Here is a 26060-nt window from a genome sequence, read left to right as displayed (position 1 = left end):
GACCTTTGTGGGTCCTTCTCCCTTTCTCTCTCTCTCTGAGTCCTCCCACAACTACTGTAGCTTAGGAAGAGAGCTGGGCACATTGCTAATCAAGCTTTATACAAAGGCACACCTTAATTTCACTTCATGACGTTGGCCTTCCAACTTCAAGAGTGACCGTGGGGAAATGAAGTCCTACTGTGTGATTAGAAGAGCCAGGGTATTTGGTCAAATAACTATTACAATCTCTTTTAAAACAAATCTACTAATGAATGCCCTCCTGCAATGTTATTCAGTATTCAAATTCATTTAACATTATGATAACAATGTATTTTTTATATTTTAATTTGATTCTTCAAACTGTATCCTGTTAACTATCATTATAGATTAAAAAAAAATTTCCCATAAAATATTGACTACTGCCGAATTATCAAAAAGGATTGTGTTCCAAAAAGGCCTTCTTAGACAGTGATTTCATCAGTGAAACTGTCTCAAAATGAAAATGAATATGTAGCTTTTTGCCAAAGATTTTGCTGTTGTTGATGATACTGGGTAGCAGCTCAAGCATTTAATGTTTTGTGGCAATGACCACCTAACAAGGTCAAAAACATAATGATAAGCATTCATACTACTTAGGAAATTAAATTAAAAGGAGAAACTGAGTGCTGGTATCCCACACCTGTAATTCAAGGTACAAGGGAGGCTGAGATCTGGAGGATTGTGGTTCTAGGCCAGTCTGGGCAAAATGTTCATGAAACCCCATCTCAACTGCATCTTGGGCAAAAAAAATGAGACCCTATCTCAAAAATAATCAGAGTAAAAAGGCTGGAGATATGGCTCAAGTGGGAAAGCACCTGCTTAGCGAGCATGGAGCCTTGAGTTCAAACCCCAGTACCACCAGAAAAGGTAAAAACAGAAAGAAGCCAAAAAAAAAAAAAAAAAAAAGAGGCAGGGATCAGAAACTATTGCCCATGGGAAAAATCTGACTTGTCATCTATTTAATGTAATTACAGGGCCCAGCCACACACATTTGTTTTTGCTTTGATTTTAGCAATTTTGATGTTTTAATAGCAGAGTCAGTTACCAAGAGACCATGTGGCCTCCAAAGCTGAAAATATTTACTATTTGACCCTTCACAGAAAAAATTTGTCAATCACCAGATGAAAGAAAAGAATATGAGGCAAGAAAAATTAAAAAGATTAGCAATTAGAAAACCTGGATTTGAATCCTGTTCTTAGTATTTCTTCATCATGTGAGTTGAACCATATCAGAGAACTTTCTATTTTTTTCTTATGTGAGTAGTCAGAATGACTTTCAATTGAATGAATATATTATTACACTTGCTGTCTCATGGGATTTTATGAAAACTCAAAGAATAAGATATTTAAAATATTCCATAATTTTGCAAATAAAATTGTTTTTTTAAGCATATACCACATAGCTCCATTTTTCTTTGTTGTTCAATGACGGTCCAACTAAGATTTGTGACTTAATTTCTCTGTTAGGTACTTGGATAGCTTCAAGGGTCAATAAACATGTTTTCTGGAGAGCAGATGCACACTGTATATCAGATTCTCAAAGGGGTTCTGTCTTAGTCATTTTTCTTGGCTCTGTGAGAAAATACCTGATATAATAACTTAAGGAAGAAAGGATTTATTTTATCTCACAGGTTTAGAGGTTCTGGTCCACTATGGTGGAAAAGGTGTTACAGAGCTGAGCAACTCATATGATAGCCAGGAAGCAGAGAGAGAATACCTGTGTTCATCAGCCTTCTCCTTCCAGATGTCCAGCCTATGGGATGTTGGACCTTTCCCCCTTAGTATCCTTTTTGGAAATACCCGGACAGACACACCTAGAGGTGTGTTCTACTAATCGCCTAAGCACTTCTCAATCCAATTAAGTTGAGAATAAAGATTGACCATCAGAGGTCCACAAAACACAAAAGAATTTAGAATCATTGGCTTGAATAATTTCTATCTTAATATTCAGGTTTATAAAAATATAATTTTTGTCATCCTTCAAAATTTGAGAGAAAATTCCATATTAGAAACATATTAGCCATTTGCTGGTATAGATAGGAATGGAATAAATGACTGCTTTGAGAGCTGAGTACAGTGCCAGAAAGAAGCCAGGTGGAGATTCATTTATAAAAATAAGGACAATTCTGCTGCTTAGCTCTGAATGATATTATAGGGTCAGATATTTTCAGTTCTTGCCAATTCTTGCAGATTTTGAGTTGCTTTCAGTAAGCATGATGAGAAATGTTATAACTTAGAAAACTAGAGTGCTACCAATCTCAATCTATGAAAAAAATTTTAAAAAATTAGACTTTGGAAAAAAAATTTAAGGAAATGAATTCTTAGTACCACAAAGAGAAGCCAATATATTATTTTGTAGTTAAATCAGAGGGTACAAATTGTAGATTTATGACACTGGAAAAGAAGATTGGTATGCTAAAGACTCTGTTAATGATGGAAAGGAAATAGTGTACTCCCAACTGTGAATCACGTTACACAAATGCTCTTTTTATAATGCCTCCTTATTGACTTGGTTGACTTTTATGAATGTTTGCTGAAAGTCTGAAGATGTATAGTGCTAATTGCCTTTTAAACTGCACGGAAACTTTAGGGAACACATATAAATCAAGGCAATTCAAGACAGATGTTTTGCTTATATCAATACAGAAAGGAAATCATTTTTTTTAACTCGGCAACATTGGGTATAAAATATTGAGGAACTAATGGCATGCTCACTTAACTGAAAAGCTGTATTCTTTCATTTAAGAAAATCAGTAGGGAGTACACACATTATTTAGTAAACAGATGAGTCAAATAAGCCATATAAATAATACAAAGTTACAGGTAGGACTTCCTCTGTAGCTGCTTCAGCCACACTTACTATTTCTTGCCATCCTAGAAATCATTTATATATATATATATAAATCATGTATAATCATCATTTATATATATATAATCATGTATCTATATATGTGCACAAGTATATGCACCTATAATTAATATAAGTATGTACCTTTATTATACAAGTGATCATTTGTGTACATACTTGCATATGTAAGTATATGTGTCTGTAATTAATATAGACATGTTTATTATACAAATGAAATTTGTGCTGTACCTCGCTACCTCTACGTAACAGATCTTGAAAATTTTTTCCTATAATTTCCTGAAGATTTGCTTTCTTATTATAACAGCTATGTACTCTTCCATTTTAAGGATATTTCATAATTTCTTTGATCTCCTACTGATGACCATTCATTGTTTGCTACTAAATAGTCCTGCACTGGATATATAAAAGTGTGTGCACACATACACACACACGCACACGCACACGCACACACGCACACACACACACACACACACACTTAATCCTGGAATTGAATTTTAAAATTCTGAATAAAGGACACAGACTGGGATCAGGGGCCTCTGAAGTCCTTTCTGTTCTATTCATTGTGAGTCAGCCTCATAAGTGGAATAGTAGGGGTGTAATTAGTTCGGTGCATTTCAGCCCACTGCTTTCTGCTCAGTGGAACAATCATCTGATATTCTCTCGATATAGTCTCTGAATGGCAGCAGAAGCAAGGAAATATCTTCTTTTTCTAGCTGTTGTTTGAGCTGTCTTTGGGAATGATCTTGTTGATTTCTTGCTAAAGTTTTCAGTTGTAGGATTAAGTTTTCAACTAGAAGAGACGTATAGTGAAGGACTTAACCTATACTGTGAACAGATTATAAAAAGGGGAAAAATGGCCTAAAAGTCCACATTTAGAGCAAGAGCAACCCTTTTTTTTTGTAATTACCTGTTTTGTGTTTGGTACTTCAAAGTTAAATGAGAAGGAGTGTAAGGAATTGAGTGTGAGGATGCAGTGTGGTGTGCAACAGTGGTTGTTCCCATTTTTTCTAGCTTCGTGCCTCCCTAGAATCCTAGCTTTAAATTAAAACCTGTAAGTTTCTAACATGTATAATAAGGATAAGTGGATTTATTTGTGTGTGTGTGTGTGTGGTGTGTGGTTGGCAAGGATGGGAAGTGATCTGTCATCTAAGGTCTTGCCTGGTTCCATTGGCAGGACTCTGAGGTCAGCAGAGCTTCCTTTAAACACTGGCTTTGCTACTTCCACTTTATCCTCAGCATGCTGAGCCTTGGTAGAAGTTTCAATACACTCTTTCCTGGATGTTCCTTTGGGAATTAACTGGAAAATAAACCATGGGTCATAGTATATCACAGTGCCTCGCTCATCATCGATTCTCAGTCAGTGTTGAGGTCCTTGCCTACGTCTCTCCAGATCAAGTGTTCTCAGTTAGAGTGTGGGCTGCACCTTCCTTTTGTCTTTCTCTCCCAATCCCAAGTCTGATAGCACACATTGTACATTGTATTCTCTATGGGGAACTGTGGCAAATAAACTCTAGACAGCAAAGAAACTCCTCATGTAAAGCAAAAATCTCCCTTATTAGGACAGAATCAATAAAAGATTATAGCTTATGATCACCAGTAGTCACCCAGAATTATTGGATGAATTATTTGTGCTTTTTGTTGGTTCTTTGCTTGACAGAAATAAATAAGATGTTGGAATGGGTGTGGCTCAAGTGACAGAGTGCCTGCCTAGCAAGCTCAAGGCCCTGAGTTCAAACCTAGTACTGCCAAAATTAATAAATAAATAAAGTATACTAAGTTTGGAAAAAAGAAAGAAGATATGTAGATTGTTAAAATCTATAACATCTGAGTAACATTGAGAGGTCAGGAAAATTATGACTTTAGACTAATGGATTTGTCTCCTGTGTGGTCTCTTGTGCAATAGTATATAGGATGCAGTAAAAGCCAAGTACTGTTTTAAGTGCTTTGAGTATACAGCAGTCTCTCCTTTGCTGTGGTTTTGCTTTCTGCTGTTTTGGTTACCTGCAGTTAGCCATGTTAAATGAAAATGTTAAATAGAAAATTCTAGAAATAAACAATTCACAGGTTTTAAATAACGTTTATTGCAATGCATTGCTTAGATAAGAGGGGGCTACTTTTATTTTTTTTGGTAGTACTGAGGTTTGAACTTAGGGTCTCCTGCTTGCTAGGCAGATATTCTACCACTTGAGCCATGCCTCAAGCCTAGTGGAGCATAGACGGGGCTACTGTTTTAAGAAGAATAAATCCTTGCAACAACTCCATAAGGTAGGTACTGCCATAAGTAAACTGAACCATTGAAATCCTAAACAATGTACCTAAGTCATGCAGTGAGTATATGCACTGTGGTTTTAAGCCCACAGGGCCTGGTGGTACTGCTGTCGTTTGTAACCTGTGATTTGTCACTTTTGATGGGTGAAACAGACCATAATGCATCATAGTTTAAAGAAATGAAAGTATGTGTTTTACCATAAGTTTTGAATGAACTGATGATATCCAATTGTCTGTGCCTGTGACTTGTTCAGAGGCTTGCTTCTGAGACTCCACCTTCCTAACTAGAAAGGCTATGCTACTGTTATTTGGGAAATTAGTTTCTACGAGTAAATATTGCTATCTTTGGAAAATTACTTTCTACAAGTAATTTGTATACAACATACTGATGTCTTTGATGTGTCTTCAGATACTTTTTACTTATAAATATTGAATTAAGTTTATCTTCATTTACCATGTCTGAGAAAACTGTGATATTTAAGCTAATTGACATTACTCTACTTTAACTGCAAAGCATTTAAATATTTAAATATGTAAATGTATGTGCAGTGTAACTTTTATAGGTACATTGTGAAATATAAGACACACAAATAAATTAGTTCAAAGATATTTAATTTGTTAAAATCAAAGAACATAAATAGTCTAATCCCATACCAGAGCTGGATGTTGAAGATGCTAGTGGATGTTGTATTTAAACTGAACTTAATGGATACCTGTTAATAGTTTGGTGATGTATCTTTTCATCTGAATGACCCAGTTGTCATCACTCAAATTCAGTAGGATTGTTGTGCATCTTTCATGTAGGTTGGCTGTCACTCTTTCTCTGTCTTCTCACTGTAAGAATAACAGTGGTTGAATTATTGCCCCAAGGTAATAGCCAAGGCAAGGACAGTAATTTCCTTACACACTAATTTCAAGCCAAATTGTATTAAATAGCAATAATCAGTACTTGAAATTTTTATATTTTATCTCTTTAATCTATGCTACCTAATTACTGTCCATATTTGATTTTCTTGACTTTGGTTTTGTTTTTTACTACAGTGATAGGGTTCTTATTCTATTGACCATTTCATTTGTTAGTTTTTATGATTTTGTTTTAAAAAACTCACCTGCTTTCCCTGTCTCAATTCATGGTACTTTTAAAATTATTATTATTGTGACTATAGCAGTATATAATAAGCCATCTCAAACAAGGTATTATCTGGCAATCTTATGAGGGTTGTCAGAGTAGCTCTGAAAAAAGATCAGGTAAAGGGTTATTATATTTGCTAATGAAGGGTGAAATATTCTGATAGCTGCTAATGTTTACTTGGTTCTGAGAATGAAAGGTGGACTGAAGTAGCTTAGAGCAATTCACACCATAGATTATTTGATTAGATATTGTTACTGAAAAAAGTATCTACTTTGGTCCTTAACATCTGGTGAGAGAAGAATTCAGGGAAGGCATGAAAATATAGTGAAAATGATAGCAAAGTTCATAAGGAAAGGAGTACACTTTCAATAGAGTATAGTGGGCTTCCCTAGAGCAAAACAGAGAATGGTATTTTTACCCTGGCACCAGTTTTGTTGAGATGGAAGGAGCTTGAAGCATTAAGTCACTCCTTAGCACCAGCCCACAGACTGGAGTCACAGTTAAGATCTGGAGGTTAGGTAGGGCTACAAATTTACAATGTACAAACTCTTATTGGGTTTACCTGACCGCTGAGGTGATTGTTACAGACCTAGGTTCTTTGTTTTGTTAATTAAGATCTATTGTTTCAGGAACTGATATGGACACCTTAGGATGGGTGACTGAAAAATGTCTTTTGACACTCCATGATCGTGGTGGACAGTTTTGTTCTTAACAAAGACTGTTAAAGATTGGAATAGTTCTTTTGTTTTTTAGCAGTACTGGGGTTTGAACTCAGGGCCTTGAGCTTTCTAGGAAGGCACTTTACCACTTGAGCCACAGCTCCAGTCCATTGTGCTCTGGTTATTTTGAAGATGGGGATCTTGTTAACTGTTTGCCTGTGCTGGCTTCCATCAGTGCTCCTTCTGATCTTTGCCTCCTGAGTACCTAGGATTGCAGGCATGAATTGGAAATTTTAATTACAATGTTTTTCTTTAAGAGGCCTTGAAGAATCATGCATTTTAGGTTTCCTTTGCACGTCTCTATCACAAATGGTGTTACCTAATAATATCAAGTATCTGTTTTCATACCTTTGCATGATCTGCAGAGAATATGAAAACAGAATGCTGCCTCACATCCTCCTTAAACACATTTCAGGAGGAAAAGTACCATCATTGTTAGCTATTCCATCATTTCCGCCACTAGTTTTATCAACAATAGCTACTTATTCTAACACTAGTGGTGGTACCTGAGCCAAGCTTTGTGGCCAGTAGAGTGACACATTGGCTATTTATCATGTGTCATCTTTGTGCTAAGACCTTTATGCTTGCTAGACCCTCCTCCATGCTGTTTTACAAATGATGAACCTGAGATACAGACTATGGCAGAGCTTGGATTCAAATAGAGGCTAGAGCTCTGGAGTCTGTAGCTTTAAGCATTGTGTCATCAGGTTACTCCAGAGGCACCTGCACACCCATGTTTATTGCGGCACTATTCACAATAACCAAGTTATGGAAACAGCCAAGATACCCCACCACTGACAAATGGATTAAGAAAATGTGGTATCTATACACAATGGAATTTTATGCAGCCATGAAGAAGAATGAAATTTTATCCTTCGCTGGTAAATGGATGGAATTGGAGAACATCATTCTGAGTGAGGTTAGCCTGGCCCAAAAGACCAAAAATCGTATGTTCTCCCTCATATGTGGACATTAGATCAAGGGCAAACACAACAATGGGATTGGACTTTGAGCACATGATAAAAGCGAGAGCACACAAGGGAGGGGTGAGGATAGGTAAGACACCTAAAAAATTAGCTAGCATTTGTTGCCCTTAACACAGAGAAACTAAAGCAGATACCTCAAAAGCAACTGAGGCCAATAGGAGAAGGGGACCAGGAACTAGAGAAAAGGTTAGATCAAAAAGAATTAACCTAGAAGGTAACACACACGCACAGGAAATTAATGTGAGTCAACTCCCTGTATAGCTATCCTTATCTCAACTAGCAAAAACCCTTGTTCCTTCCTATTATTGCTTATACTCTCTCTTCAACAAAATTAGAGATAAGGGCAAAATAGTTTCTGCTGGGTATTGAGGGGGGGAGAGGGAGGGGGCGGAGTGGGTGGTAAGGGAGGGGGTGGGAGCAGGGGGTAGAAATGACCCAAGCCTTGTATGCACGTATGAATAATAAAAGAAAAAAAAAGCATTGTGTCATATACTTAGACATAAATTTGAATAGTGTGACTGCAATGAGGAAAATTATGGTTAATCAAAGATAACCTATCTTGGCAATTTCAATTATTTATGTTCACCAGGTTCCATGTTTTTTAACTGAAAAAAAATAAAGTTTTGCATTTGTTATATCAAATAACTTTCAGGCAAGTTGGCAACAGAATTATACAGTTCTATTATCTTGCTTTTTATAGACAGTATAGCTTGGCTATTGATTTTATGATTTGTGGTTTGACACCAATGTCAAGAACACAGTATCAAACTTATACTAAAGTTCCTATAGGAAAAGGCTTTTAAAGATGATCTTTAAAGTGTGATTTTCCAGAAATACATCATATAGAAGTTTATTCCTGACTTACAATTTTTTTCAGTACATGGGAAAATGCACATTATTTGAATTTCTTGATAAGAATTAAGTCCCCATTTCTTTGGTGCTTTTGTATCATTTTCCTCCCCTGTTAGGATATGAGTAAAGTCAGATTATCAGGCATTTAATTAGCACAGGAATTTAAAGCCATTATGCCTCGAACAGATCTCTATTGGCTTGAGAGTCAAAAATGTTGGCCAACATTTAGAGCTCATTTCATCAAAAAATTGCCTATCTTTAAATACTTTAAATCAAATGCAGAATAGTCAGATGCTGTCCTTATGAAAGGCATGTGGGATTGAGAGGAACTTTGAGATCCATATCCTCAACACCACGTTAAGAAATAGGCTAAAAATAAAGGAAATGCAAATTAAAACCACGCTAAGATTCCACCTCACCCCTGTTAGAACAGCCATCATCAGCAACACTACCAACAACAGGTGTTGGCGAGGATGCAGGGAAAAAGGAACCCTCTTACACTGTTGGTGGGAATGTAGACTAGTACAACCACTCTGGAAAAAAATTTGGAGGCTACTTAAAAAGCTGGACATCGATCTACCATTTGATCTAGCAATACCACTCTTGGGGATATACCCAAAAGACTGTTACTCCAGAGGCACCTGCACATCCATGTTTATTGCGGCACTATTCACAATAGCCAAGTTATGGAAACAGCCAAGATGCCCCACCACCAACAAATGGATTAAGAAAATGTGGTATCTATACACAATGGAATTTTATGCAGCCATGAAGAAGAACAAAATGCTATCATTCGCTGGTAAATGGATGGAATTGGAGAACATCATTCTGAGTGAGGTTAGCCTGGCCCAAAAGACCAAAAATCGTATGTTCTCCCTCATATGTGGACATTAGATCAAGGGCAAACACAACAAGGGGATTGGACTATGAGCACATGATAAAAGCGAGAGCACACAAGGGAGGGGTGAGGATAGGTAAGACACCTAAAAAATTAGCTAGCATTTGTTGCCCTTAATGCAGAGAAACTAAAGCAGATACCTTAAAGCAACTGAGGCCAATAGGAAAAGGGGAACAGGTACTAGAGAGAAGGTTAGATCAAAAAGAATTAACCTAGAAGGTAACACACATGTACAGGAAATCAATGTGAGTCAATGCCCTGTATAGCTATACTTATCTTGTTCCTTCCTATTACACTCTCTACAACAAAATTAGAAATAAGGGCAAAATAGTTTCTGCTGGGTACTGTGGGGGAGAAGGAGGGGGGGTAGTGGGTGGTAAGGGAGGGAGTGGGGGCAGGGGGGAGAAGTGAACCAAGCCTTGTATGCACATATGAATAATAAAAGAAAAATGAAAAAAAAAAAAGAAATAGGCTAAAGAAGTTAGGAGACCATATGTAGATATATTTTTATTGTTTATCTTTGACAAAATTCCTTTGTAATGAATTCCCCTCAACTTTTAGCTGCAGTTGTAAGTTATGTAAATGTATCTTGTTAGCAAAAAAATGTTTGGTAGGAGCTCATTCAAAACCTAACTTAAGAAAGCTCAGCTTCCCTTAGATTTACAAATCGACAACTGTAATATTGGGTTTTATTATGTAAGTTGCACCTAAAAATAGCAAGGGAGCCATCTTGTGAAATACTGTTTGAACTGCAGGCACCTGGCTTCTGGGCCAAGAGGAAGTTGGGTGATATTAAAGCTAGCACAAAATGTCAAACCCACCCTGTGACTTAGTTACTGTGGATGCATTATTTTTGATGTACTTCTTCATTCATCAAAATGGAAGACATTGCAGAATGGCGTGTCTAGAGGTGGCTCTCTACCTGTGGTTATATATGTGAGAAGAACTATTAATAGTGTAAATCTCAGCCTTAATGATGAGTAACTTGCTTTTCTTTCAATACATTACTTCACTTCAGTAAACCTTAGTTTCCACAGTCAGAGAGTGGGAATAATTAGTTGTACTTAAACTTCATGAGATTGTTTTGGAAGTTAACTTGAGTGTATATATATATATATATATATATATATATATATATATATATATTAAGGAATTAGCACCATATCTGATACACAGTGACTGAGTGAATGTTCAATAAATAATGATGCTTGCCATTACCACACTTGTCGATAATGACAGTTATTGTTTTTACAATTTTATTGTTGGTAATGAAAATATAATTAATATAGTGATACCATACACAGTCTAGAAGGGATGGTTAATCAAGGTCATCGTAAGGACAAGGGCACAGAAGATGACTTACATTGAAGTTAAAGGTTAGGTTAGGACTGTACTTACTTGGGGTTGCTTCCCAATTTTCTTCCCTGCTCCTCCAGAAGCCTCTCCCTTCATATTTTATAGCTTTAAACTCCAAACCATGCCTCTGTCACAGGATTATAAATCAGTCACTTAAAAATGCATGTGTGCATTCCCCTCTAGTCCAGGTAGAAAACAATGATTTAGTTGTCATAGGATGGACATTGTAAAGTTTCCTATGTGACTCTGACATGAATCCTTGGTTCCAAACCAGAGACATGAGAAGAGCAGCACCCACAGTGTGAGCATTCTGAAATGAATGCATTCTTTCCATCAAGACACCATTTCATTGTTTCTCAGTTGGAATCACAATTTCTGGAGCCATATTTTTTCTTCAATGTTAGCTTAAGTTCTTTCCTCATATGACAAAACTATGACTTCGACTAGCTTTCTTACAAAGGTAAGATGCAGCTGTCATTTCATTTTGATTCCTGAAAAGCTTGCTCTTCTTACACAACTAACTGAGCACCTGTTGAACTTTTTCTGTTCTTTTTCTCAACCCACCACCATTTTACTCTTTTATCCTATGATATTAATGTTGTTTTTCTGTTTCTAAAATAACTTGTGTCACTTTACACTCGGTATTTTAATTATTACTTTAAGGGTTGATTTTTAAATAATTTGCATGTATTAAGAATTTTGCTTTTTCTTGTCAGTCCTTAGTAAAATTAAAAGTAATGAGGGCAATGGAACTCTCTAGAACTGAGCATGTCCGTATAATTAAAATATGTGGCATTAATAAGAATCTGTGGACAATGCTTTTCAACCTCCTTTCTTGAACACCTATGATAAGCAAATTCACACACGCAATGGGTAAAGGAAAGAAAAGTGACTGAAAGGGAGTTCATGGTCTAGATGAGGGGCAAACGCAGGTAGCCAAATGGCAAGAATTCGTGTTGGAGTCAGGCACAGTTCCTCTAAAGGAAATAGAAGATAATGTGTATGTTGAAAGAAGGCAAGAGCCCTTCTCTTGGATGACAGGGTGAGGAAGATCTATGTGTTAGAAGCAATGGTGTGTGAGGTAAGCAGGAAAGACATAGGATTTCAGCATGCCAATGGAAGAGCTGGAAGGAGCAAACAACATAAAAGATGTAAGGCATCAGAAATATTCAGTTTACTTTTCTCAGTGAGTAGTAAGGACTTGGGTGTTACTAGAAAGTAGAGTAATTGCACACCAGGAAGTATTGGGGCATAAAGAGTGATGATTTATACTTAAAGATCTTGGAATGCTCTGGGGTTTAAAAACTACAGAATAACAAGATTGAAGCTGTGCTTTAGGGAGAGTTAGCTATTATGAAATGGATTCAGGTGAGAAAAGTCCACAGGTAGGTTGTTTTGATGCCTTGAGGTAATGGCACTGGAACTCTTAAGAAGCAAGGAAGAAGAACTGAAGGACTTTGGTGGTCAGGGAGTTGGCCTCCTTACCTACAAAGCCATATGGTTTTTGGGATTTGGGGATGAGGGAAATTTGAGAAATCTGGCCTGTGGTGAATGATTCAAACATGATACAATAGTGTTGTTGAGGACATGAGCATTGGGGAGAAGGAAGGCATAGGATATTATCTGGAACACACAGAGTTTGGGGCCACCTCAATATATATATATCAGTGGGGATGTGGGTGCCAGAGAAAGGGCAGTTTCTATGAAAAGTTGCTCCATTCAAACAAAATGTGTTTGTAATGCCATCCGTGAAGTATTTATTAAAAAAGGTCATTAAAAGAGAAAGGCAAGACAAATCTAGTTATGTAATAGTTCTTTCCTAGGCATTTCCTAAGTACAAAACCCTGAATTATTATAGGGAGGAAGATGAAATAAGCTGGTCTGAATATTTTAAAAGAAAAAGTACTAATGAGAAGTCCAATCAATAGGCAGGAATTGCAAATAAAACCCGTGTGAAGAGCAGACTTCGAAGGGTAACAAAGTAGAACAGTGTCTTCACATGCCATCTTTTTCTAAGCCCACCATTTCTGTGAAAGCTATGACTGAATGGCTATTTGAGAACATGTTAGGTCTGAAACTTCATCAGGCACTCAAAAACCTCAGCACTTAGAATGAGGAGCTGCCAGAGTAAATGGAGAGAGGGTGCAATGAGGTGTAGACTATAGAAAGGAAGCTTTGGGAAGCTTGTAGTCATTTGGATAGCCACTTGAAATATGACAAAGCTACCATGATAACTAAAACACAGTGCCTGACCTTACAGACTTCTAATTACAAACTAAAGATTACAATGTCATCGATAATTTCAAGAGAGGAAAGCATGCTTGTGAGAACAGAATGAACCCAGTTGTGGGAGTATGTAGTGAGGGTTCAGGTAACTTCATGGAGAAATTGAAGTCTAACCCAAGTAATGAATGACTCTTAGGTGTGAACCAGGTGAAGAGCAGTAGGTATGGGAGTATGTGCATTTGAGGAAATGAAGAAACTTAAGAGGGGTCAATAGAAAAGGAGTTTGGTTAACTGACTGAATCTTTTCTCTGCCCAGTAACAATTTACTGTATCTCCAATAGAGTAACCGATTTCCTCAGGATTACTAATTGAGTAATAGTTCAATTTCCAACTTATTTCTCATGCTTCTTTTTGTTGTGCATTTAAAAATAAATATGTGCTATTTCTGACCTTATTCTGGTTTGTTCCATCCCATTCTACACTAGCTCAAGCTGTTCTCTAAAGCTTGTGAATCTGTCTTGATAAAATTTAAAAAGGTATTTTGTGTTTCCCCTAATATTATGCATGAATATTTTCCATTTAATTTAGCATGTCTAAGATAATGCTAAAATATTATAATGTTGTTGGTTTCTGCATGTTTATCGTGTACTTAGCTATTTTACCAAGTTTTTCTTTTTCTTTTTCAAAAAGTTTTTGTATTCTTCTGTATTTATCAGATATTTAATTCCACCCACAAATAATCTATTTGTCTTCTTTATAATAATTGTTCCTCTTACTTCTTACTAATATTATACCTGGTAGACCTTTCAGAATAAAAATAAATAATTGTTGTAGAATGGATGTCATTTTTTTCCTGATTTTAAGGGAATTCTTCTAGTTGAACTTTAATATTAAGTATGATATTAAGTGTTCTGAGGTAAACATTCTTTGTCATGATAAGACAATGATTTTCTATTTCTAGTTTTTTAAAGTAGTGCTCTAAGTTGTTGTCACAGTGCCCAGTGTAGAGCTATTTCCTTGCTCTCTTGGATGTCTTTGCATGTTGAGATCCCCGAGTAGATATAGCATTTTAACAGCTAAACTTAGGGGTAAATTATGATAAGGTAGAGGAGACTATGAGCGACTATGACACTACCAGAAAATGCAGGACTTGTACATCACGATTGTCAATGGAGAATTGCTAAAAACATGCTCCTGTCTGCTTCCAAGTTCGCTTGCTTTTGTATTTCAGAGATCAAAGTAAACATGGGACCCAAATTTTGCTTTCTCAGCCATTTAAATGCAGTGCTGTAGTGGGAATGTTTCTCAGACACATATTGCTGTCCTTGGTTTTCGGTATAGCAAGTCATTGTCCATTTGTGTGCCTTCATTTATGTTTTTAGTGAAAGTTGGTGGATGGCATATTTAGTTGATTTTATGAAAAATTTGGATTTTTTTTAGAAAAGAATTTTGTTCATCTTTGTGTCCTCAGTATCTGTCACGGTGACTGGCAAACAATATTCTTTAAAAATATTTTTCATTTAGCAGAATTAAATCATATTGTTTGCAGTGGTAATATTTGATTATTTTCAAGTGTAGCTTGGTACTGTCTGATATAGAATTGATCAGAGTAAAATAAGAGTATGCCTTTCCTTATTTAAAGATTCTCACCATGTGATGTGGGTAGAAGAGTTTTACTACCAAATTTTATGTCAAAATTATTGAGGTGTTTTTTAATGTGTTTAACTTTATATGCATACTTTTCAATGTAATCTCAAATTTATTGCTACTTTTATCATTACTTTTGTCAATAAATATAAACTACTGCCTCCCCATTGGCTAAGAGACTCAAATTTTCATGAAGTGCCTTCTACTCAGGTAGAACTGTTATGTATCTGGAGTAAACAAATTGCAGCAAACAAATCTAAACAGTTTAACACTGTTTTTTAATTTTAGAAGTCACAAACAGAAGTTAGAAAGGCTACTTTTATCCCAAAATACTGGTTATTACAAATTTGGCCTCACCTTTTTCAATGGAGAGAAACATTTTTTGCAAAAGTTGGCTATTTGAGATACTTTTATTAGCTATCTCACCTAACTAATGATGTACTTAGGGCTTATTATGACAGGTATTTGAAATTTCCAGTAAGTAGGTATTGTTATGTAATCATTCAAGGTTTAAATAACTGTGATAGAGCGCTAAGTTATAGCCCTCTAAATTATATCTAAAATATAGAGGTGATGGAATGAATCCAGGCCATCTTTGCCCCTCAAAAGGAAATGAAAGCTTATATTTTTGATCAAGACGAGTCAGCACATGGATCTTTCTTTGCTGCCTTGTGGCAGTCAGTATAGTTTTGTGTGATCATATTTATCCTTCCCATTTAGGGTTTTGTGGTTCTGCCACAAAGTTATGTTTAAATAATTTTTCTACCTTTTTTTCTTTATACTATTTTATGGTCATTTTTAACATTTAATGATTTAGTTCATCTGATAATATGTGGTACATTATGTGAGATAAAGAGATAATGTTTCTAAGTAACTTGTTACTACTTATACTGTCACTGTCACTATTCTGTAATGTATTTATCAATACTGAATTTATTTACATGCTAGAGTCTTTTTCTATTGTTTTTATTCACTGACTTTCCATATAGTTTTAATAAAAAAACATTATAAAGTCAGATGTGATGGCTCATGCCTATAATCACAGGTACTAGGAAGGAAAAGATCAGAATCATTGTTTCAGGACAGTCCAGGCAAAATGTTAGTGGTACCTCATCTGAACAAATAAGTCAGGCATCATGGTACACAGCTATAATCCTAGCTAAGTAGGAAGGTTGTAGGTAGGAAGATGGCAGTCTGAGACTGGCCCTGGGCAAAAAGGCAAGACTCTACCCAGAAAATAATGAAAGCAAAAAAGGGCTGGGGTGTGGCTCAAGTGGTAGAATGCCTGCCAAGCAAGCACAAGTCCCTGACCTCAGACCCCAGTATGGGGGAAGGAGGTAGGGAATGGGACCAACAGATAACATCCTTTTAATTCAGAAGTAAACTTTAGTTCACTTTAGTCTTTTTGGCTATTATTGTTCACTTTATCCTAATGAATTTTAGAATCATATAACTATTATAAAATGTTTACAAACTATGTAATTTCCAACTGCAACTATAGTAAATTTATAAATTACTTAGGCAGAGATTTAATTTATTAGTTGCCACAGAGAAGCATTATATTTCTTTATATGTTTTTTCTTCTTCCCCCCTTCCAAAGTATTTTGAGGTGTTTGTATTTATGTAAACCAGTCAAGAGATAAGTTTTTGATTGTTAAATTTGTACTAGTTAAACCACTGCTCATTCAAAGTTCTGATGTTAAAATCATCCCATATCTATTTATCTGTTTATCTACATATCATCTATCAGCTATCTGTATATATCTTCAGATACATAAATAGATAAACTGTGGAACTCAAATGGGAAAGATAGACATAAGCTAGATTATTGCAAATAATTATATAATTTCACGTGTGTACAGTGCTTAAAGGAGATTTTATTTTTTATCATTAATAAAGTCTACTAAGAAAAATGGCCTGTCAACTTGGGACTGTTCAGATAAAGGCATACACAGACCTCTTGCTAGATGATCTGCTTACAGTGAATTTACAGGAGCTGTCCACAGAAGATCCTTCCCTGAGAGTAAATGCGAAGAAGAGATGATAGCTGTTTTGTGTAGTATCAAGGGTTGACCTATGTGTACTAGCTTGACTTCCATCCAGTTCCCTGGCTCAGACTACTTACATTCCCTGGAGACACTGACTCTGTCTTATTTAATGCTGTGTTGGTAAATATTAGCAGGCTGAGGGAGGAAAAATAAAAGACCGAAATGATAGTGCCTGCCAATTTCTGTGGTGTAAATATCCCCACTACAGCTGGTTCCAAGCTGCCAATATGAAGTCAGCCAACTTGCAAAATTCCTGAAAATGTAGCAGTTCATATTATAAGCCAGCTGCAATATTCCATTGAGCCCCTCCTCCTCTCCACTCCTTCCGAGGTCCCTGGCCTGCGCTACCTCATCACTGTGCAGTTTTCTCTGTTCCCTCAACCTCTTTGGAAGTTGGATCTACTATCGTTCTCTTCAGTCTGTTGTTATGTCATAAACTGAAAACTTTGCATTCCTCAAGGAGCACATTTTGAGTATGTATAAGCACCTTATTTTAGGAGTTAAAACAAAGTGAAACTTAATATTTTCTAAAGTTATTGTTTGTTTTTTCATCTTGCTGTGCTATTTCACCTTGAGGCAATAAAGCTGCTGCTGATTAACCAGGGGAAGAGTCAGAGGTCCAGGCAATCTCAAATCTAGGTGTTTTAGAAGCTTAGTCTACTGTACTGCTGATATCAGTGGCTATCTTTCACCTGAAGCCCATACATCTAAGTCATTTAACGAGGTCCCTAGGCCTTGGTTAGATCTTGTGGACAATCTGTGGAGGGACATCTGTTTTTACTTTATGTAGGGAAGAAAATATGAGGCAGCATCCCCTGAACAGCCACTCCACTCTGTCACCCAGGGAAATGCTTGAGGAGCTCCAAGCAGCATGTTCTCTATGCCAGAAAATAGCTCACTCTTTTTTTTGTACACTGGGAGTGGTCACTGTGTGAGAGATGCCAAGCACAGATTCAGCCTTCGATCTCAAGTTAATGGTCCCTAGAGAAATCCTTTGAAGATGAAACAGAACATTTAGAAGGCTATATCAGGGCTCCTCATTCTTATTCTCTTGGGTCTGCCTTCTGTTAACCTTGTCACAGACAGTAAAAATGAAGTACAGATATGCCATCGGAGACTTGTCTGCATTTTGTGATCAGTGAAAGGCATATTGGCTTTTCTTATATCTAGAATTCTCTTTGGATGTGGGCCATTTCATTGGTGATGTAAACAAGTTTCCTGAGAAAGTCTCTGTCAGCTTTTCTGAAGATGTTCCATAGTAGCCTCTAGGCTAAATCCTAGTTGCTGATTGATGAAAACCTGGAGCTGTCATTTCTTGTGCCTTTTTAATTTGCATGGTGGTAAATCAAATTGAATTCTCCCAACAGCTTAGCCTTTATTATTAAACAGTAAAACCTATTTGCAGTGATGCTCCAGTCAGAATGAAAAATAAAAAAGTAAAAGTTGTATCCTTTATTTTCCTTCCCTGGTTCTTGCTGGAGGCTGGTTACTTCTTATGAATATGACTAGAGACATTTGTCCTCCTATGCAAAGAGAGAGACAGAGAGACAGAGTAGGGTACCAGGGCACCAGATGTAGCCCAATACTTACTCATTTGGAGAAGGCTACAGAAGGAGCATTGGGTCTTCTCAGGACTTTCTGGAATTATAGGACCCATTTTCATCCAAATAGTGTGCCCTGCCCTGCTGACTTGGCAAGACTTTTGTGTTCTCGGTGCTCAGTTTATTGATGCTAACATGGGGGATGAACTTGAAGTTGTTCAGTTCCATTCTTGGATGGTACACTGTTCCAAATAAGTCACTTTAAACATTTCCTGACTTTTTAGTCTTTGGGATGGTCTTACTCTTCTTCAAATTATCTTAGTAGGAGCTTTCTGGACCTTTATCATTCTTGCCCTAGAAGGATCTTTTGTACTTATTGCTCTGCTATGCAGTATTCCATCGCTTTAGTTAGCAAGAGCAGGTGGGAGACAATTTAGTTAAATGCAGAGGTTGGTTATGTCAGAGTTCACCATCCTGCCAGATTTCCCTAGGTGCTGGGGTTCCAACCATGGCTGGCTCCTTTGTCCTTACTCTAGGCTTCTCCTTCTGCACTCCAGGGCTCTCAGTGCCTCTTCATCCTCCAAGCAGACAAGAATTTCTGGATCTTTACAACTCGTGGAGATTTCTAAAACTGCATCCCACTGAGGGGACATGTGGTGGAAAAGGAACTTATTTTCTCCTCTGAGTCTCCCCATGGGATCTACTGGGGGCAGAACAGGAGCAGTGGTTGAGAACATTTTTTTTCCCTTCTGTATAAAAAAACTCAGAAAAGCAAATTATTATACATTTAAAAACAGTATCTTTGTATGTAATACACTGGGGGATATTTTAATTGATTATTATGTGATTTATTATACTATTGTTTCATTTGCCTTCATGTATTCTTTCTAGCACTATTCACATTTTTATTTATTCCTAGTATTATAACTAATTGGTGAAAGCTTGAGAAGTAGAATAGGTACACATTTTTAAAGTGTTTCCCCATAAATTACTTACTATTGGCAAAGGAAAAGAGCAGCAAACTTTCAGTTAAGAAATCTGGTGCACCTACTTTAACCATGTACTCAAAATCAATATTATCATTTATAGAAGGCACCATCATGGGCCTCTAGGTCTAAAGTACAGAGAAAGGTGTATTCCTGCCAAAAATGCATGACTTGAATCTACTTGTGAGGAAGTATATGATCCAAACTGAAGAACATTTTACAAAATAACCGGCTTCTCTTTTTCAAAATCATAAAAGTCTTGAAAGATGAAAGCAGGTTTGGGAAGTAGGAGATTAAAGGAGACTAGAGACATGCCAATTAAATGTACCGTATGATCTTGATTTAGACCAGGAATAGAGAAAAATGTTATAAAGGACATTAGTGGGATAATTGGTAGAATTTGAATGTAGACTTTAACTTAGATGGGAAGCCTGTATCAGTGTTAAGTATTGCTTGGGGTTTTATCCTAGTCTCTCTCCTCTTCTGAGACTATGTATTCTTGCTGGGTAGTTCATCTATATCATCCATGGTCTATATCATGGTCTATCTCTTCTATATCATGATCTATATCATCCAGCTCAGGCTTTGATATCTCCATCTCTGGGGCTTCAGACTCATGTATGCTATATTCAGTGGACTTTTTCTTTGGTTATACCACTGACATATCAGAATCAACCTATTCCAAGCCTTCATCTTCCTTATAATATTAATCAGATTCATGTTGCTGTAACAAAAAACCTGAGAATATTAACTTACAAATAGAAAGGATTTACTTAGGCAAATTTTTTGAGGTTCTAATGCAAGATTGAGACCCATTGCTTTGGACTGTTTGTGGGGGTATCAGTTTGTAATGCAGGGGAGAGTGTGGAAAACCAAAAGCTATTATATCATAGGGCAATAATATTAGTACTAATAATTATCATAAGTGTGATTGCACCTGACATTTATTGAATACATATCATATAGTAGAGTTTCCTAAGCACTTTTCATGTAGCTCCTTACTGAGTTTCTACAACTTGAGGAAGTAATAATAAGAATATTTTATGCCTTTTTAACAGATACATCTGTCCAAGGTCACATAATTAATGAGCAATGGAACCAGGAATGGCTATAATACATTGCTAAATCCTCACCGAGGTTTTACCCTGATACAGTCTCAATCAGTTAATTTTAGACTTTAAAGAACTGTGCTTTGCATGTTTTATTATAAATCTGTGGGTTTTTATAAGCTAATCAATATTTAATATTTTACATCTCTAAAAAGTTGCATTGAGATGAGAGAAAAACCTATAAAATATTGAAAGAAAATTCCAGAGTTTTCTTGAAAGCAGGGAAGGTATTTTGAGGGAATGGCAGTGGGAGTAGATGTGGGGAGGTTATGAAACATATGGATTCAGAACGATAGTGAAATCTTTCTGAGTTGAGGAACCCCTGTTTCCCATAGAAGCAAAACAGAAGATTTTAAAAAAGAAAGTTTTTCTTAGGGAACTTCATAAAGTCACGAAAATTAGAAGCAGAAGTGGGTCTGTGGGCAGCCAGTCTATAAATTAGTTTTGTGGAACCACTAGTTGAAAATTTTACAGTAGCTGTCTCAGTCTTTGCCTCAGACTAAGCTGTGAATATTAGCTTTTAAAAGAGTGTTATGTACAGATATTCCCAGAGCAGGCACTGGGTCTGAGAAACAGTAACGCAGCTGTGAACTGGTGGCTGCCAGAAGAATTGGAAGAGCAGCTTTTGGAAGTCAGGTGATGCACACACTCACACGAGGTGCCAGTTTCCTTTCCTTAACCAACACAACCACCTCAGCTCCTTTCCCTAACCAACACAACCACCTCAGCTCCTTGAACCAGAATCTTCCATGTACTACCAGATCAACCACAATTCTTATTCAGTCAGGGAAATACATTCCAGCTACAACTACAAATCAACCTAGCACTGAATTATGCTTACAAGGATGAAAATAGAAGAGATTTTTCATATAATCAACTACTTGAGAAACTCACCTAAATAAAGGAAGTGTAGGACTTCTCTCAAAGAATTGAGTTAATACATGACAGCACTGAACAAAAATGCATGGAATTATTATTTTCATGATGAGAACAGAAAAAAGTCATGGAAAAATATCAAAGTTCCTGAAAATGAGGAATATTGAACAAAATCCTATAGTAGCTAAGTTGATTGGTCATGAACACTAAGGTATCTTGAGGAGGAAGGGAAAAGTGGGTTAAAAAAACACATGGGTTAAAATGACCAAATACTAATCCACTGATAACCCACACATGTATGCCTTTTTTCATCCAACAGACAAACCATCTATATTCTTTCAAATAATATTGAAAGTTGACCATAATAAGACCACAAAGAAAAACTCACTATATCCTCCAAAGTAAAAATCATACAGACCATAATCTTTAATTATAACCAAAAACCTAGAAAGTAACAACAGAAAGCCAACCTCAAAATATCTGTCCACATTTTTGAGTAGGAGAAAACTAAAACTAAAGTTCCAGATTAATTTAATAGGGAGGGCAGTAAAAGGGTTATCTATGCACTTTGAGGAGGCACACGTCCTTTACCCCAAACGTGGGTGCAGACTGCTTCTGTGATTATAAAGTAAATAGAGTTGGATCATATGAAGTATATAGTCCTCCACAAAACTGGAAAGACTTCAGAATCCTCAGCACTTTATAAAAATTGTTTTTAGTTCATTGATTTTCAGAGTGTACTTGAATAAAAAAGACATAAAAGTTGCTACTCAGCTTTAATTTTTAAGTAATTTAAGCATATTTAGAAACTCTTCATTTAAGGCAACATGGACTTAATGTGTTCTGAGTGACAGGAAAAGCCTTAGAGTCAGGGTGTCAGTGCCAGAGATATGGAGGTAAAAGTGATGAAAATATTGACACGTGTTAGCATGTACCCATCCTCTTATCAAAATTTGATTGAAACAGCTGTCCATGATATATTGTTGGAATATTTGCTTATGAATGTATTATATCAAAATAAATTAAAAAGTAATATAAAAAGGGATTCTTAACTAGTAGAAATCAGTAATTGATATGTTATATTTGGAAATTTCCATATTAATCTTGAGGTCAGATGAACTAAATTACTACTCATTTATAAAGAACTGAATTTTTTCTCTTTTTTTAGGATTTGGAAACATCTCACCACGCACAGAAGGCGGAAAAATATTCTGTATTATCTATGCCTTACTGGGAATTCCCCTCTTTGGTTTTCTGTTAGCTGGAGTTGGAGATCAACTAGGGACGATATTTGGAAAAGGAATTGCCAAAGTGGAAGATACATTTATTGTGAGTACCATGGACTTCTAGCTACATATATTTCTTGTTTAATTGTTAAAATATAATACCTTTCCTAGCTCACTTTAAGTAGAGTTAGAAACCCAGTTATTGGGATTTCCATAACAATTTATGTGCATCTCTACTAGCATGTAACTCTATATTTTAATAATGTTTATACTTATCTGAATTAAGTATTCAGATTTATGTGAATAAATTGCACATGACAAAAACTCAAAACTACATTAAGTGAAAAAATAGAAATCCAACAGTCTTAGGTTCAAATTCCAGATGTTCTGCCTCCTAATTATATATTCTGTTAAAGTAGTTTTTTTTCCCCTTCAAAGCTCTATTTTCTTATTTGTATAAGATGAATAATGGTACCAGAGGCATTGCTTTGAGCGGTGGAAGCAGTATAAGTTAAACCCTAACATAGGTAGCAAGTTACTGACAATATTTTCTTACTTTAAAGATTTCTTTGGCACCTTTGTTTATTGCTGGTGGCATTGTAAACCTGTGTAGCTCCATTGGGAAGAGTGTAGTATTAAATAACCAACACAAAATATATCATCATATAACTTGACTAAGTAATGCCATTGACAGAAATTTATCTAAGAAAGTAATTTAGTTGAACCAAAGATAATACACATGAATATGTTCATAGTTGCATATGTCCAATAGAAAAAAAGTACTTTTATTGAGGTTTTAAGTAAAAATATCATGCATCTATGATTATAAGCTTATAGTTTTGAAGAAAATTATGTAAGAAGAAAATGGTTGAGTTAGAGGGTTAGGATTATAAATCATTTGTTACTACTGTCACCAGTATTACAATGAATTTTTTTATTATTCAATAATATTTTTTTTGCATAAAGTTCAACAAAATATCTACATTTAACTTCACTGATGAAATAAAACTGCTGAATATTGTTTTTGAATTGAGTTTACAGCGCCAATTTTAGCATTAGTTACTTTAACTATTTAAGATCAAAGTTAGCTCTCATTTTTATTATTAGCATGGAATAAGTGTGACTGTTCCAAAGCAGGAATTTTATACTTTCCTTGTATAGTCATCAAAATATCCTGTATTTATATTAATCTAAAGGGTAGATTAGTGACATGAGCTTGATAACCCTGAATTGTCGATCTGTCCATTCAAAAAATATTTGACTGCTTACTAGATTCTGAGTGCTTTTATACATGTCAGTGCACTAGAAAATTCCATGCCTTCACAGTGATACCATTCCTGGGGTCATGATTCAGTGTCTGGTACAAAGCACTGTCCTAAAAACTTTCCAAATACAGGCTCACTTAACTCTCACATGAGATGAAGATAGTGAGAGACTCCTATGACCTCTTTCTTTTCTATGACTCCTCAGATCTTCATCTGAAAAAAAATTCTCATTCTATAACATGTAGTGATTTTCATATGGCACAGGATAAAAGTACATAAGGGAGATCCATTCAAAGATTAAAAATTCATGGTAACTAAACCAGGCATGGTGGTAAATGCCTGTAATCCCAGTACTTGGGAGGCTAATGCAGGAAGATAGTGAGTTCAAAGCCAGCCTGAGTTACATAATGAGACTCTCTCAAAAATAAGAAAGAAAGAAAAGAAAAAAGACAGTTAATCCCAAATAGAAATAGAGAACTGTTTAAGTGCAGACTTCAAACTTTAGTTAATACTTTATACTATAGAGATTTCTTACTGGAAAGAAGATAAAAATATGGCTGTTCCAATGACAGCTATGACTGTGGGTTGTTGAAACCTATCCTTACCTACAAATCCTGTAGCTCTGTTATTATAGAGTGTAAAGCCAAAAAGGGAAGAAGCAATTCAGGTGGTTTATGTGGGAATCAAACTTCAGACTTCCATTAGTATTATACTCAAGTCAATTGAATTAATTTCACAATTTGTGTTTCCCAATTCCCAATTATAAATTATGAAACCATTCTTATTTCAATTTTCTCTATTTGCATATATTTTGAGAGTGTGCTTGGCTCACAATCAGTTGTAATTTCTGGAATATTTCAAAAGCAGTTCAGGTAAATAAATAATGGTGCATATGTGAAGTCATATTTCCAAGTGCTATGTAATATACTTTCAAAAACCATGTTACCTGTTGCAAGCTATGTAAGTTTCAGTAGCATCATTATTAGCATGGTTGTTTTGAGTTATTTATGTTATACCAATCTCCATAAGCAAAGACAATGGAAAACCAAGTGTAGGAAGGAGTAAAGTCATGTGCTCCCTTGCTGATAACACTCAATAAGTTAGCTTTGCCAGCATGATGGTAATCTCCCTCCTCTCTCTTCCTGTTTCATTCCTAGAAGTGGAATGTTAGTCAGACCAAGATTCGCATCATCTCCACCATCATATTTATTCTGTTCGGCTGTGTGCTTTTTGTTGCTCTGCCTGCAATCATATTCAAGCACATAGAAGGATGGAGTGCACTGGATGCCATTTACTTTGTGGTTATCACTCTAACAACCATCGGATTTGGTGACTACGTAGCAGGTAAGGCTTTTCTGCCTCTGCCATTGCTCTTCAGTTAGATTTTTTTTTTTAACTTGGGTTTATAATGAAGCCTAGTGGTTGTATGCACTTCCTAGGACTGCCATATCTAAGTGCCACAAAATGAGTGGCTTTCATCAAGGACAATCTCTTGGAAATTAGGAAATCAGAGGGCTGTTGTGATCCCTGCACAACTCTGGGTAGAATTGTTTTTTGCCTCTTCCTAATTTCTGGTGGATGCTGTCATCAGTCCTTAGCAGTCCTTTGCTGTCAACTGCATCATTCCCATCTCTGTCTTCCATCACACGATGTTCTCCTTGTATTTGTGCTTTAGTGTACAAATTCCTCTCTTTTTGTAAGGACTTGGTCATATTGGGCCCATCCTATTCCACTATGACTCTATCTTAGATGCATGGGCCTTATTTCTAAATATGATCATATTCTGAGGAATTTGGGTGTTGGACTTTCAACATGTCTTTTCAGAGGTCACAATATCAATTCATAACAGTGACAACGACAAATGGTGATTCCTTGACACTGGAAGTAAACAGAAGGATAAGTTGAGCATTTACTTTTTATTCTGTGCAAGAAATGTTAAATTGCTGGTTGTTCAGAATTTTAGATTTTTATCATAATTTTGTAAACCAAATATCTGCCTCTTGATTTTTTTCACAGTATATAAGAATTCAAATTCCACT

General features: G+C 36.0%; 1 protein-coding gene across 8 annotated transcripts in view; it reads left to right on the top strand.

The window, feature by feature from the left end:
- Positions 1-26060, top strand: part of Kcnk2 (potassium two pore domain channel subfamily K member 2) — a 190760-nt gene that overhangs the window by 121125 nt on the left and 43575 nt on the right. For all 8 annotated transcript variants that reach the window (XM_074048331.1, XM_074048328.1, XM_074048329.1 and 5 more), the window contains 2 exons: positions 22699-22859; positions 25179-25365. In XM_074048331.1, the coding sequence (XP_073904432.1) occupies positions 22699-22859; positions 25179-25365 (348 nt within the window). The remainder of the gene's footprint in view (positions 1-22698; positions 22860-25178; positions 25366-26060) is intronic.

The sequence above is a fragment of the Castor canadensis genome, chromosome 11 (assembly GCF_047511655.1).
Source record: "Castor canadensis chromosome 11, mCasCan1.hap1v2, whole genome shotgun sequence".
Taxonomy (NCBI): Eukaryota; Metazoa; Chordata; class Mammalia; order Rodentia; family Castoridae; genus Castor; species Castor canadensis.
The sequence above is the reverse complement of the archived record's forward strand: the minus strand, read 5'-3'. Positions and strand labels throughout refer to the sequence as shown.